Raw genomic sequence first — 14,905 nt, 5'->3', positions numbered from 1 at the left:
TTCTGGCTTTTCTTTTCTAGATGTTGTGGATTCTTCTCTGTGGAGCGACCTCAGCAGTGATGCTCAGGAGTTTGAAGCAGAGTCTTGGAGTCTTGTGGTGGACCCTTCCTTTTGCAGTAGGCAAGAGAAGGATGTCATCAAAAGACAAGATGTCATTTTTGGTGAGCATTTCAAATATGCCTCTGAGATTGAAGCATTGGGCCATGGGGGAAAAACATGGATGGTGACACTGTCTGGACCTGGGTTCAGGCCTGGTTTTATAATTTTCCAGCTATCTGATCTCAGATAAACTATGCAACTCATTCAGACCTTGGTTTCATTGTAGCAGGAATTAGTTAACCCATTCTATGCTTCCTGCAGGGCATGCTTCCAGCCACTTGCCAGAGCCCCGAATTAGTTAACCTGCTCTGAGCTCCTATTGGGCATGCGCGAGTCTCTGCCCGCCCAGGAGCTCTCTGGATTCTCGAATGAAAGACCCACAACACACACACACACACACACACACACACACACACACACACACACACACTAGCTCAAAGGATAGGCATTTTTACTTCCCCCAGCCCCCACTCCCGCTAGCATGCATTCTTCCCTCCAACTTTCCTGAATCAACTTGCTAAATCAACATTTCATCTCTGCTACCCCAGACCCAACCAGGGAGTGGCCCTTAGGGCCCTTTTCCCGAATTCGTACATGGCTGGTTGCTTTCTTTCCTGCAGCTCTTACATCTGATCTTTCTCTCTCCAAACTCTCTCTCTCACTCCGCCCCCTCCCTCCAAACTATCCATCCCTCCCTCCCTCCCTCTTCCTCTCCCTCTCCCTGTGTCCCTTTATCCCACTGTCTCAAGGCTGGAATCTAAAAGTTCCCCCTCAGTCTTTCTGTCTAGCTATTGGCTTTATGGCAATTCTTTATTATCAATGGAAGCCAGCTAAGGGCAGGGACCCTTAGGTCTGGAAGCACAGCTTTGGGATCCGAGTTAAGACAAAGCATTAGAACCAGTTCCCAACATTTCCCCATCAGTAGAACAGGGGTAAAGCTTTGGGATCCGAGTTAAGACAAAGCATTAGAACCAGTTCCCAACATTTCCCCATCAGTAGAACAGGGGTAATGAGTTTCAGGTATAAAATGTTCCAAGGCTTAAATGTAACCTTGCATGTATAATATCTGGGAGATTTGACTTCCAACACCCTTAGCACATCTCTTTGAGTGACTCCCTGAGATACTTTCCCACTTCTTCATATAAGAGCCACAGTGAACGTTCACATACTTGCTGCAGATCAGAGCCCCATGTATGGCCTATGGTTGACCGTCCATGCCAAGGTCCCATTGCCCATACACACTGTGCAGGGGCCTGAGCCTGGGTTAGGACAGCATTTATGTCCTGTAGTCCTTACTGTCTAGCTCATCTGCAGCAAGAGCTCACCATAGCACACTTCTGGGAGTAAAGGCAATCTGAAGTAGAGACAATTAATTAGGAAAAGCCAAAGTGCAAAGAACGTACTAAAGAGTCGTTTCAGTAAGACACCCACTTTAGCTGAAGCACGGTCTTCATTCTCCTTGATGTGCATTTTCATGTCTTCTGCTGGGAGGTGCTCTACTCACCTTCAGCAGGGATGGGGTGGCCTTTCACCAAGATCAAGGGAACTGGGGGGTTGTGTCAGAACTTTCCAGGGGCCCTGGGTATCACATGGCAGGAAGTTAAGGGGACAGTGCTGTCCCTTTTAATGTTTTTTTCTTAAGCATTTGATAGTATGCTGCCATGTCTCCTTAGTTGCTGGTAAACCCCACACGCTTCAGCACAGTCGCACCACATGGGTGAATTATCACAGGTCGTGTGACCTTTGGTGTCAGAAAAGTTTGCCTGGCAGGCAGGATCTTTCTCCTTTGTTCCTCATTGCCTCCCTTTCAAAGATGTAGAGAGCTGCCATGATGGCTTGTGCCACGGACCTCAGCTCTTGGCAGGATTGGGCACCCGAGGCCAATTACCTGGCTATCTAGTCTCAAACCCCAAATCAAGGAAAATAAAACAAGGGCCAGAGGGTAGCTCAGTGACAAAGCACTTTCCTAGCATGCCCTGGATTTTACACTCGGTGTCACCCTCCCACCCGCACCCCCCCACACACAGAGGACAAGGGGCTACCCCCTCCCCAACACATACAAAGCTGGGGGACTATTACTCCTGCTCAGTGTAGTCGTAATGAGTCAGTGGGGTAAAGAGTTAAATGAAATGCTAGGGATAAGTTCACAGGGGCTCTAAATAATGTGGAAGGAAATGTGGATTCTTCGGCATTTTGGGTCTCACTGAAAGGTGTCTCCTTATGATGAAGCAAAAACACTGTATTCAGGCCAATTTCCTTTCCATGGCTGACACTTTAGAATGGCTCCCAAACATGGGGGGTGGGAGTCTGGAGGCTTCTGTAGAGCTTGTCTCATGTTTCTGTGCTTTGGAGGCTACTGTTTTCTCTCACAATGGATTTGAAAAGTTGAAGTATAATCCATACAACATAAAGGTACACATCATATGTAATCAGGTGGTTTTTAGTGTGCTCCTCAAAACTGTGGAGCCATCAAGCATATCCAACTCTAGGATATTTGTATCACTTCAAAAAGAAACCTCCTATCCATTTCTCTTTCTTCCTCTGGATTTGGGCAACCACTACTCTACTTTCTGTCCTTTGCCTCACAGTGTGTATGTGTGTGTGTGTGGGTGTGGGGGTGTGTGTGGGTGTGTGTGTATGTGTGGGTGTTTGTATGAGAGACTTTACATATTTGCAAGGATCGCCCTACTTAAAATATATACAAACTATTCCCTTTTATATCCAGCTAATGCCCCATTATGTTTATCTAATCATCAATGGATGGACATGTTATGCTGTTTCTTCTTTTTCTTTGGAGTCATGTTAGCTTCATTTTAAATCTTTTGGTGATGGCAGACTGTTTTTTAAGGCCGCTGAGGCATCTTATATCCCTTGCCAAAGTAGGTGGTTCTAATCACCCCTCCCCATTCACCCACATGTGCCTATTGTCCATCCTTTCTTAGTATAATTAGCTCAGTATGTGTGGGATGCTGGGGATTTTGGCTTAGGTTTGCATTTCCCCACTAAGGATATTGAATTTGGGTGAGGGGTGATGAGGGTAGGGGTGGGGTGGAAGCCATGGTAATGGTGGGAGTGGGTAATAAACTAACCCCAAACTTTTTGCCTTGGAGACAATCCTGCCACTACATTTTACCTCAAGCCTGCTGAAGGTGAACATCTTTTTGATTATGTAGTGGCCATTTGTTTATATTTTTGAAGTATTCTTAAAATCCTTAAATCCTTTGCCCATTTTTGAATTCTTGAAAACATTTAAAGACTTTTTCATATGTATGATATTTGATGTGCATATAATATATATACATGAAGAATTCAGTCCTTATACTATATATAGATTGCTATATACCATATAGAATACTATATAATATATAATACATTAGTGTATATAATATATTAATATAATATATGTATGTTTATTTTCCTCTGAAGAAAATTGAATTTTGGAAATGATCCTGTGACAGAAAGAATCTACTAGTGTAAAGCCCCGGGAGACTTTCTTACATTTAGCTTAAGTCACGTCACCAGGTATTAACTGTGAATGTACTCAACTGGCATGCACTCAATGCCAAAAGCAAGGAAAAAAGACTTCTCTCTAACAAGCTGTTATATTTTATAGAGTGTTGGCGTGAGAGTCAGAGCTTTCAGAAACATTTGATTCTTAGCTGCTGTACTTGGCTTTCATCTGTGGGTCGCTTCTAATGTCTGGACAATTAATATTTGGAGTGTACATAAAATGTTAACCATCACTGACTTTTATTTTGGGAAAAATGGTGGTCCTATTTGCCTCCAACATTCCCTCAGTCTCACCTGTGTACTGTAAACTTGAGCTGCTTTTTGTCTGTTTGCTTGTTCATGACAGATCAATTTTTTTATTAAGTTATATCTACAGCCGATATTATGTAAGTTTCTGTAGCTCATACAGAAACTGAATTTGTATATTTAGGAAGTGGATTTCATAGTGAGTTATGAAATGACACAAAAGTGACCACATACTCCTTACTCTTTAGGATCTCCAGCTGTCGGGTGTGTGAAAGGTGACTTGTTAGAGAGTGGGCAAATGCAAGCTGCAATTCTGAATTCCTTTCAGTGCCTGTGCTTGATTGTCCATAGTCATGTAGGAAAGGCTGCACACCTATATTACAGCTGCATCATACATGCGCTCACGTGTTTCAGAGCTGATGCAGACGGAGGTACACCACATCCAGACACTGCTCATCATGTCTGAAGTCTTCAGGAAGGGCATGAAGGAGGAACTGCAGCTGGACCACAGCACGGTGGACAAGATCTTCCCCTGCTTAGATGAGCTGCTGGAAACTCACAGGCATTTCTTCTTCAGCATGAAGGAACGCAGGCAGGAGTCCTGCGCTGGTAATGACAGGAACTTTGTGATCAACCAAATTGGAGACATTCTGGTACAACAGGTAAGAAGGGTGTCAAGCTGGTCTCACAACCCTAAATGTTTGCAGAACTCCCCTTTTAGATGCATTCATCTTGTAAGAATGAGTGTTTTGTCTGCATTCATGTCTGTGCACTTTGTGCATGACTGCTGTCCACAGAACATAGAACACAGTGTCAGATTCCCTGGCACTGGAGTTACAGACAGTTGTTAGCTACCATGTGAGTGCTGGGAAAGCAACCCAGGTCTCCTGCAAGAGTAACAAGTTCTCTTAGTCTCTCAGCCATCTCTTCACCTCTGGTTTGCAGACTCTATTGATTAAATCCCTTGGAAAATGGAATTGATTTCATTAGAGTTGCTAGGTACGGGCCAGGGGCTTTCTTTTATTGGGTGTTGGTTGATCCTGGCTGTATAAAAGATGTCAGAGGGCTTCTGACAGCCAATGACTACCTTCTGTGTATGGCTCAGGACCTGGCTTGGATTATTCTGTTGTCTCTACCAGATACTGAAGTCAAAACTAAGTTCCATGATAAGCCTTGGACTCTGGACTTTTTGATGTGAGAGCAGGCTTCTTACAGCATAGGTTCTCTGTAGTCTTAGATTTTTCCAAACCTATTTTAATAAGGCTTCTTAAACACTTTAACCTCCCTTCTAGCTCACCACACACCAGAGATAGTGGGAAAGAAAGGTTAGTATGGGGAAGCGGACCTGTTTAGAAACAGTTCTTGGGCAGCAATTCTAATCTTTGTTGTCAGGATATCAGCGGTTCAGTCCACTAGCAAACCACCAAACACAAATCGGTAGCTGTAGTCTAGTCCTCTCAGCAGACACCACACACACAAATTAGAAGCAGTAGCTCAATCCAGAATAAACCAGGAGACTCCACTGGATTGGCCAAATCTGCAGAAGTGTAAGGAACCACCAGATTATCACAGGAAGCTGTACAAAGTCACGACAAATGAAGATCAGGAATGTGGTGCAAAGCAATCAATACATGAGCATTGTCAGCAAAGACTAGTGTCTTAGGGTTTCTATTCCTGCACAAACGTCATGACCAAGAAGCAAGTTGGGGAGGAAAGGGTTTATTCAGCTTACACTTCCACATTGCTGTTCATCAACAAAGGAAGTCAGGACTGGAACTCACACAGGTCAGGAAGCAGGAGTTGATGCAGAGGCCATGGTGGGATGTTACTTACTGGCTTGCTTCCCCTGGTTCGCTCAACCTGCTTTCTTATAGAACCCAAGACTTCCAGCCCAGGGATGGAACCACCCACAATGGGCCCTCCAACTTTGATTACTAATTGAGAAAATGCCCCACAGCTGGATCTCATGGAGGCATTTCCTCACCTGAAGCTCCTTTCTCTGTGATAACTCCAGCTTGTGTCAAGTTGACACACAAAATCAGCCAGTACAGCTAGTGACATACAGCAAGGCGAACTGATATGCTAGCCTCCTCCCACTGTCTGTGGGGTCATATTTATATCCTTTCAAAACCTCATGCATCCTTTCACGTGCCTGCTTCAGTGAAACATCCTTTCACCTGTGTCTGCTTCAACAAAACATTCTTTCATATATCTGCTTTAGCAAAATATCCTTTCACCTATGGGCCCCAGTAAAACATCATCATGATCTGAATTTCCATAGAAACCAGAAATGTCTGTTTCATATTATAAGGGATGGTTTCAAGTCAAATACTGGCTCACCCTAGGAAGAAGGATATGAACCCTTTATAATTAACCTAGAAGACAAGATAAATAAATCTCCCTTCAGTCATTTGGGATTTTTGGAGCATCACTGAGAATGGGTTGTGCCATTGGCTAATGGTGGATGCAATCTTCCCACTGACTAGATAGATGTAAACCCCAGGGGTAATGGCGGTCTCTAGGCATCACCATCTCACAGGTCATGTGCCTCGGACTGAGGTCAAAATCTCCTCTCTCATCAAAATGAGCCAAGAATTTTGGCAAACTGCAAGACAGCCTTTACTGTCGCAAGATTGTGAATCCCAGAGCAAAAGAGTTCTTCTCATTTATTAACATATTCCAGTGCTACCTACAGTGGATCCTTGGACTTGGAATATTTATTGAGTGATTGATGAGAGAGAGAGAACCCAGGAGCTCCGTGACCGCCGTGTTTAGGTTGGGGGAATGCCTGTGACTCTTGGGTAAGCTTCTGAAACACAAGTCATTGCTTTAGTGTGGCTTTTCCTAGGTAGATGTTGAAGTGTCACCTTCTGTAAGAATTTCAGTATTTTAAATGTTCTCAGTCTATCAGTCTCAGGCAGCCATGGAGTTAAGCTGTTGGTTTATTTGTACAAGATGGAAAAGTTAGTTCACTGATGGCATAGATGGAATTCAGTACAGCATTTTTGATGCATACGCAAATGTGGAGCCATGTTGCCTGGTAACCACTCTTACATGTCTAACAGTGTGAATGTCTGTGTTAGTAGAAACTTTTTTAACCAAAGACGGATCTGCTTCGAAGCTTACAGTCTGAGACACATTCTGTCGCTGTCACCTGCCTGAAACACAGTGACGTGAGGGACTTTGCAACACAGTTTAAATAAAGTGATCAGAATGCAGAGAGCATTCGAAACTGAAATGGAAGGTTTTAATCCTGTCATCTGAAGTTATCCAAATTTCTCTTTCCTTAATATAAATATTCACAATTTGACCCTTTTTGAACTCTAATGATTGAAACTGGTTTTGTTCTTAGATTATCTTTTTTTTTTTTTCATGTTTAATGGAAATGTGTGTCTTTATCAGCTCTGTATTTAATTTGTGTGGCTAAAGCAGGGACAATAGTCGGGTCATTGGCATCACTGGACATGGGCCCAGCAGCCCAATTGTTAAAACATAGATTTCTCTTTTGGGAAAAGGATGAATCCATGTTCCTGTCTCTTATTGGCATGCACAGCATGGCGTGTGGCCAGAGTTTCTGACTATTCCGCTAGCATTGTGCTCAGGCGATGGTTGAGAGACTGTGCTTCAGGGGAACAAAGCAGGAGACAAGGTGTTTCAGGGTGCATGACAGAAGACTTGGTACATCCTAGGGTTTAACCCGATACACACTTCAGAAGGCTGGGCTGAGGTGTGCTGGCAAGTAGTCAGCAGGGACTCCTGTGTGGGTGGGAAATTGTGGATACGGTCCCAAGGCAATCGTTCTTTCATTTTAGCTTCAGGGACATAAGGCTTACCCGAAAACTGTTAAAAACGAGGCTCTATGTTCTGCCTCTCCGTGGTTTCCATAGGAACGAGCTAAGATCTGAGATTTGCTAAGTAAAAATGTAATTGATTGCGTTGTCATTCCTCCAGCTGTCACAAAGCTTTAACACCACGGTCAGCATGCTAATGTCCATACCATTGGGACAGTGATCTTGCCACGAGGTTCCTACCTTCCCCTTGCCCTGGTTCCCATCTCTTCCCTAAGTCCTGGAAACGCTTGATTTCTGTCATTTTCAAAGACATTATATAAATGGAAATGCATAGTCTTTATATGTCTTTATATAGTCTTTAGGGAAATTGGCATAATTCTTTCAATCATATCAATTGTTATATGTCAGTAGATAATACTTTTTTTCCTAGTAAATAGTATTCCATGCTGTGGATGTACCCTGCTTTTTACATTGCTCACTTATAGGAAAACATCTTATTCCTTCTAGTTTATACCCATTACAGATCAACTTGCCATGTTTAGATACAAACCCAAGTTCTAACTTTGTTGGAATAAAATCTAAAAAATTTCTACATTTTCTAGTTAGGTTTTTTGTCTTTTGGTTTTTTTTTTGTTTGTTTGTTTTTGTTTTTTGTTTTAATGAGTTTTGTAAGGTTGAGGTTCATTTGTATTTCTCTCCTTTTCTTTTCTTTTTTTATTTTTAGATTTTTAAAAAACACCTAAAACTTATATGCACATGCGTGTTTTGCCTGCATTATATCTGTGAATTACTTTTATTCCTGGTACCAGCCAAGGTTAGAGGAGGACATCAGATCCCCTGGAACTGTAGATACAGAAAGTTGCTAGTTTCCATGTGTGTTCTTGGAAATGAATCTCGGTCTTCTACAAGAGCAGCAGGTGTTCTAAACTACTAAGCCATCTCTCCAGCCCCTAGTCATTTAGAGTTTTGAACTCTCAGTATTGTGTACTTTTTTTTTTTTTTTTTTTTTTTTTTGGTTTTTCGAAAGAGGGTTTTTCTGGATCACCCTGGCTGTCCTGGAACTCACTGTGCAGCCCAGGCTGGCCTGGAACTCAGAAATCTGCCTGCCTCTGCCTCCCAAGTGCTGGGACTAAAGGCCTGCGCCACCATTACCCAGCTAGTATTGTGTACTTTTTATACAAATGATTTTGTTAGACTTTATTTTAGCAACTGTCATTTAAGGAACACCTCTTCAAACATACGATCATCAACACAGATAAAAACTGAGCAAAAGAGAAGAGACCAAAGATGGTGGAATGCATTCTAAATACTTTTCTAGGGAGGCTGTCTGTTGCAATGACCTTCCTTGTGGACATGATTGTGTAGAATGATCACAGTCTTTACAAAAAAACCCTCATAGCTAAATTATGTAGCCAGCCCTTCCAACACTGCCCTATTTCTCTGAATTTTATGAAGATTCCCCCCTAGGGCAGGCTGAAGGAAACATTCATCCCACACCTTCCCTCTCCCCACAGTTAATAAATTAGCACGTTGGTTAGTCTCTGTTCTCTTCTCATCATGGCTAATGATCACCTGTGAGGTCAGACATTCAGTGTAAAAAGCACTACGACTACAAGTTTTAGTAAGGAAGCTGCATAAAAATGGAGCAAAAATTAAAACATTGGATGTTTTTATCTGGCTCTCTGACGTTAGTTCAGTACAGCATGATCATGTTAGGCCGACCCTTTCTACTTAATCATTTGCTTTTATTTTAATGTAAGTGCCTGGAGGAAGGAGAGCGATTGTATTTGGGAAACCCATGGTGCTTTGAAATACGAAAAAACTACATGTTCTTTTTTTCTACGAACATAATGGCTGCATTTATGAACCATTATGGAAATGTTCTCAGTTTTCAGAAGAAAATGCAAGCAAAATGAAGAGGATCTATGGAGAATTCTGCAGCCATCACAAAGAAGCCATGGGCCTCTTTAAAGAACTCCAGCAGAACAAGAAGTTTCAGAATTTTATTAAGGTAAGTGTTCTTCAAGCCCACCGCAGAGCAGGAGGCTGGTGTGCGGTGACAGTTCAGGGTTGCATCTTAATGATCTAAACAAGTTTCCTGCCTCAGTTCTCTTTCTCAAGGGATGGAGGAAGGAATGGTGGGTTCATGGCACAGATGGGAAGTCTAGATGGTCGTAAACTATTTCTCCCAGACAACTTCATTTGCTGCCTTGTATCTGTAAGGCCATGTTCTCCAAGCTTCTGAGAATATTGGCAATGTTCTGGGAAGTGGTTTCATATCCTGACAAGTTGTGTATCAGAAAAATCAAAGCAAAAGCCAACAGAGAGTCTCTTTACCCCGTGGATTTGCTTCAGCATAAATTAATTTAAACTAAGTCCATGACATCGTACAATTTCATCTGTGTCTTTCTGAACACTTTATCTGTTAACGTATCATGGTAACATTAGCACAGTTAAATTATCAGTCATTTTTTGATATCGTCAGTTTTCACTGTTCCATCTCTTAAAACTGTATCGTTAAGTCAGGACCTGGCCGAGGTCCATTGATGCCTATGGCTGTTATGCCTCTAACACCTCCTTTTAGTAGAATTCTCTTCCTTCCCTTTTCCCCCACCTTACACCTTTATTTAATGGAAGAAATTTGTCCAAGCTTCTGAGTGCTTATGTTTTAATCTGTCATTTTGTGAGTTCTACCAGATTCTCCTCTGCTTTCTTTTCATGTATATGTACAATGGGCCTTCAAGGCTTAGAGAATATTTTGAAATGTTTAAGAAAAGGACTTCTTTAAGTGCCACAGTGTGTGATAGCAAAGGTGGAGGGAGACATGCCAAAAAAACAAAACAAATAGTGGACATGCTTAGATTTCCATTATTGTTCAAAAGCCTATTCCTGAACCCTGCGTTTGCTCATTTGGGAGTTAGAGGTACATCAGATCAATGTGCCTTGAAATGTTTTCCCACCTCAACTATAGTGGTTAATGACAAAAATACAAAAGGCAATGGCTATGTGTACATTTTAATTAATGATGATTGGTGTATACAAACATGTATATACTTTTCAAGATCCGAAATAGCAACCTGTTAGCTCGTCGCCGTGGAATCCCAGAGTGCATCCTGCTTGTCACCCAGCGCATCACAAAGTACCCGGTCTTGGTGGAGAGGATCCTGCAGTACACCAAGGGTGAGAGATTACTTCTGGGACCTTTCCCTCTCTCGTGAGTTTTAGTCCCAACTGAGGGGTCCTGCAGAGCCTTGAGTGCTGAGTTCTTTCACTCACAAATGCTCTCCCTGTCAGCAAGCTTTTAAAACCTTTGAGTTGAAACTCTTTTGGGGAAATTACTTTATTTCTAATCTGTGGTGAGGAAGTAGTATGCATGGCATATGTGTGATGGTCAGAGACCTTGCAGAACTTTCGTCCTTTCCTTCTACCACTTTTATGATTCTTTTGAACTTAATGCACAAGAGAATATAAAAATAGCATTTAGAGAAAGCAGCATAGATTTTGCTCTCAGCAAGAGAATGAATATAAAAAATTAAGGCTTTTCATTTTGTATTGTGTGGCTTTTCTTAAGGTTCTGTAATATCCCAGGGACTACACTGTATCAGATAATGTTAGTCCAGAATTCACTCCCATGCCAAGTTCTTGGTAGACTAGATGGTCTCCTCCCCTTGACAGTGTGAGCTGCATTGTGAATTCTGGCTCTTGGCTGAGTCATCAAGGTAGCATACAGATGCCCCCTCTCAGAGCAGTCATCGCCAGTGGTCAATCCTGGAGCCTTGGCCATCGGTTCACATGACTGTTAATGGGAGTGGTCCTCAACTTCACTAGATGTCCCTTCACAAGGGGTCGTGTTTACACACAGATGTTGAGTCAGTGGGTGTGAGTGGCACTCAAGGGGGCATTTGAAAAGTCCCCCTGGGAGGCTGGTGCTGATGCATTTGAGTTTGAGTTGAGAAGCATTAGGAGAGAGATGATTGGTAAGACTTTGAACCTTCTCTCGGAATTACTCTGGGTCATCTGTTAATTCAACTTCACTTTTCTTTCCTAGTTTTGAAATAAGTTCCTTTGTAAGTAAATTTCTTCTCTGGAAGAGAAAGGCACTGCCAAGGGGTGAGGTGTGTTCTTTGGAAGACAGCGATGGCCTTTGAACTGTGCGGAGCGGGTGTGCTCTCTGGGTGTTCTGATTACGCTCCCAGCATCTGCGTGTGCACTGAGAACCTCTGAAGGAAGAGCTTTTGGAGGACTGATTCTGCTCCTCCTGGCTGCTCTTTCTAAACATGTTTTTCTGCAGCTGTAGGCTCTGGAGAGCCTTTGGGTTCCCTGCCAGTTTTCTGTTTTTCCCTCCCTCTTCCTCCCTTCCTCTTAGCTCTTCAGGTCCAGGCACCTGAGCAAATATCAACTAGCTGATCTTTATCATCAAATACAGAAAGCAGCCAAATTCCCTTTCATCTGAGGTTTCCAGAACCCATTCTTTGGAACTCCTCCAGACCTTTCTTTTAAGACAGTCTGGAGGTGAGAGGAGTGGCCACTGGTTTAAAGAGTAACTGGAGCTACAGTCTGTTCTGTATGCATAAGCCTGGCTGACTTCTGTGAGGCACAGTGCCCGGGCCCTCAAAATATTTTCTTTTCTTTCATAATCAGAAGAAAAAAGTGATAGGTCAGAAACATTTTAATTATGACATTAAGATCTTCAATTTTATGCTAATATAGTTTTGATTATAATGTATGTGTGTGCATACATATATATGTATATGTATGTATGTGTGTATATATATATGTATATATATATATAATTTTGTTTTATTTTTTCTAAGAATCCAGAAGACAAATGAGTCTTGGGCCATTTAAATCACCCTGTGGCTCCATTTCAGAGAATATGAGAGTTTAGCACCACAGCTGGCTTCAGTCATTAAAAATACAGGGTGGGGTTACTTGCTTACCTGTTTCTAGGAAGGGAGGAGTGCCCAGGTTACTCCAAACATAGCCTCTGGTTATATTACATATAATATATATTTATTATATAATATAATTATATTGCATAAATGTATGCATATATGTATAGATAGATAGATGGATAGCATATAATGTATGCTACTTTTGTCTTGCTGTGACAAAATACCAGATGAGAAGCAGCTACAGGAAGAAAGGGTTTATTTCGTCTCACAGTCTGAGGGGCCATAGTCTGTCATGATGGGGAAGACGTGGCAGTAGGGGCATGAGGTAGCTGGCTACATTTGTATCTGCAGATGAGAAGCAGAGAGAGAGAGAGAGAGAGAGAGAGAGAGAGAGAGAGAGAGAGAGAGAGAGAGAGAGAGAGAGAGAGAGAGAGACAGAGAGAGAGACAGAGAGAGAGACAGAGAGACAGAGACAGAGAGACAGAGAGAGAGACAGAGAGAGAGAGAGAGAGAGAGAGAGAGAGAGAGAGAGAGAGAGAGAGAGAGAGAAACCTTCTGTTTGCCTCTCCTTTCTTTGTTCAGTCTGGTGGGCAGCTCTCCTAAGTGAAGCTGCTCTAAGAACTCTTACAGAAATGCCCAGAAGCATGCTTCCTGGTTAATTCTAAATCCAGTCACATAGATAATGAAGATAAGCCATTGTTCTGCTACAGAGAGCAGACTTATCCCTGGAAGCCAGACGCCTTATTGTCAGCTAATGCATGCCTACTAACGCAAATCTTTTATATCAAATATTGTACTGCTACTTGGTGGCGATGCAGAGAGACATTTACATATTTGAACTTAATCCAACATCTTTCTTATGACATCTTTGTTATATTTAAAACCTTAAAAAGAATAATCACTTTCAGTATTCTGGATTTCTTGATTTTTCTTTCTTTTTTTTTCCTTCATGCAGAAAGGACTGAAGAGCACCGAGACCTGTGCAAGGCTCTTGGCTTAATTAAAGACATGATCGCAGCCGTGGACCTAAAAGTCAGCGAATATGAGAAGAACCAAAAGTGGCTTGAGATCCTAAATAAAATTGAGAACAAAACATATACAAAGCTCAAAAATGGCCACGTGTTTAGAAAGCAGTCGCTGATGAGCCAAGAAAGGGCTCTCCTTCATGATGGGCTTGTTTACTGGAAAACTGCTACAGGCCGTTTCAAAGGTACCATGGCCTTGCCAAGGCAACCTCTCCTTTCATTTCATCTAACACAGGACAGACTTCCAAAAGAGAAATGGTGTAGGCACAGCTACACAAACCCTTGACTTTTTCAGTTGAAACATCAGGTTGTGAAGTTCAGTAGGTCACTGTGACTAGGTGACACACACATTTGACTGGAGTTTGCTGTCCCAAGCAAAATCATTTGCTTCATTTGTAGTTTCATGACTATGGACACTTGTGAAGTGGGAAGCCAAACGGGTTGAGAGTTCTGCATAGAAATATTCTGCTAATGGTTTGTTGAAAGCAAGAAAAGCACACTCCTACACAGAGAGGGTCTGCTGCATGCCCAGACAGCCTGGGCTTTCAGACTACGAAGGGGAGAAGTGGGGGAACTCTAAATATCATTTATGTTATTAACGTGACACATTTATCTGTACACAGGCACCAGGGTAAAGAGGAGAGGAAGGACTTATTCTATTATAGTTGGTCTTCCTCAGTGGTACAATTTGCTAACAGACTTAAATTGGACTCTGTTAGTTTGCTTAGGGTCCTGGGCTGCTCATTTGGTTTCTCCTGGTCTTACACTCTAGCTATCACCTTGCCTATTCTGGGCTTTCTTATATCTCTGGGGCCTGAAAACCTGATTTGCACAGAGTCTTCTTCCAGAGACTCTGGTTTTATTGGTCAGGACCCGAAGGTCAAGCTTAAAGGTTTGCCTATTCAGTTTCCACCGCAGCATCTAAGGGCCTTGCCTGTAGCCTCCCTCATCTTAATCAAACCCTCAGGCAAGGAGGAGAGGAAGGATTTACTCTGTTATAGTTGCTTGAAGGTCTTTGCCCACCAGAGAATGAGCAGGCTTTGATGGAAATTCATACAGGGGTATTTGCTGATGATCAGCTTGCGGTGTTGTATTGAAAAATCTATTCACTGCAATCCACACGATGCTGCTTCTCTTTCCCACAGAAGAGAATCACCTGTTTGGATCGGGGTATGCAGTGGTTATAGGAGGAGGCTTAGTTCTTGCAAAGTTTCTGAAGGAAGTAAAGAAATCAAGTGTCGAGCCTGGCGGTGGTGGCGCACACCTTTGGCCCAAGCACTTGGGAGGCAGAGGCAGGCAGATTTCTGAGTTCAAGGCCAGCCTGGTCTACAGAGTGAGT

At 42.5% G+C, this 14,905-nt stretch overlaps 1 protein-coding gene across 4 annotated transcripts in view; it reads left to right on the top strand.

Moving 5' to 3' along the window:
• Arhgef28 (Rho guanine nucleotide exchange factor 28) overlaps window positions 1–14,905 on the top strand; it is a 302,649-nt gene that overhangs the window by 234,143 nt on the left and 53,601 nt on the right. For all 4 annotated transcript variants that reach the window (XM_031359805.1, XM_031359806.1, XM_031359807.1 and 1 more), the window contains 5 exons: window positions 21–161; window positions 4,270–4,517; window positions 9,535–9,657; window positions 10,709–10,826; window positions 13,497–13,751. In XM_031359805.1, the coding sequence (XP_031215665.1) occupies window positions 21–161; window positions 4,270–4,517; window positions 9,535–9,657; window positions 10,709–10,826; window positions 13,497–13,751 (885 nt within the window). The remainder of the gene's footprint in view (window positions 1–20; window positions 162–4,269; window positions 4,518–9,534; window positions 9,658–10,708; window positions 10,827–13,496; window positions 13,752–14,905) is intronic.

The sequence above is a fragment of the Mastomys coucha genome, unplaced genomic scaffold, assembly GCF_008632895.1.
Source record: "Mastomys coucha isolate ucsf_1 unplaced genomic scaffold, UCSF_Mcou_1 pScaffold8, whole genome shotgun sequence".
In the NCBI taxonomy this organism is placed as follows: domain Eukaryota; kingdom Metazoa; phylum Chordata; class Mammalia; order Rodentia; family Muridae; genus Mastomys; species Mastomys coucha.
The sequence above is the reverse complement of the archived record's forward strand: the minus strand, read 5'-3'. Positions and strand labels throughout refer to the sequence as shown.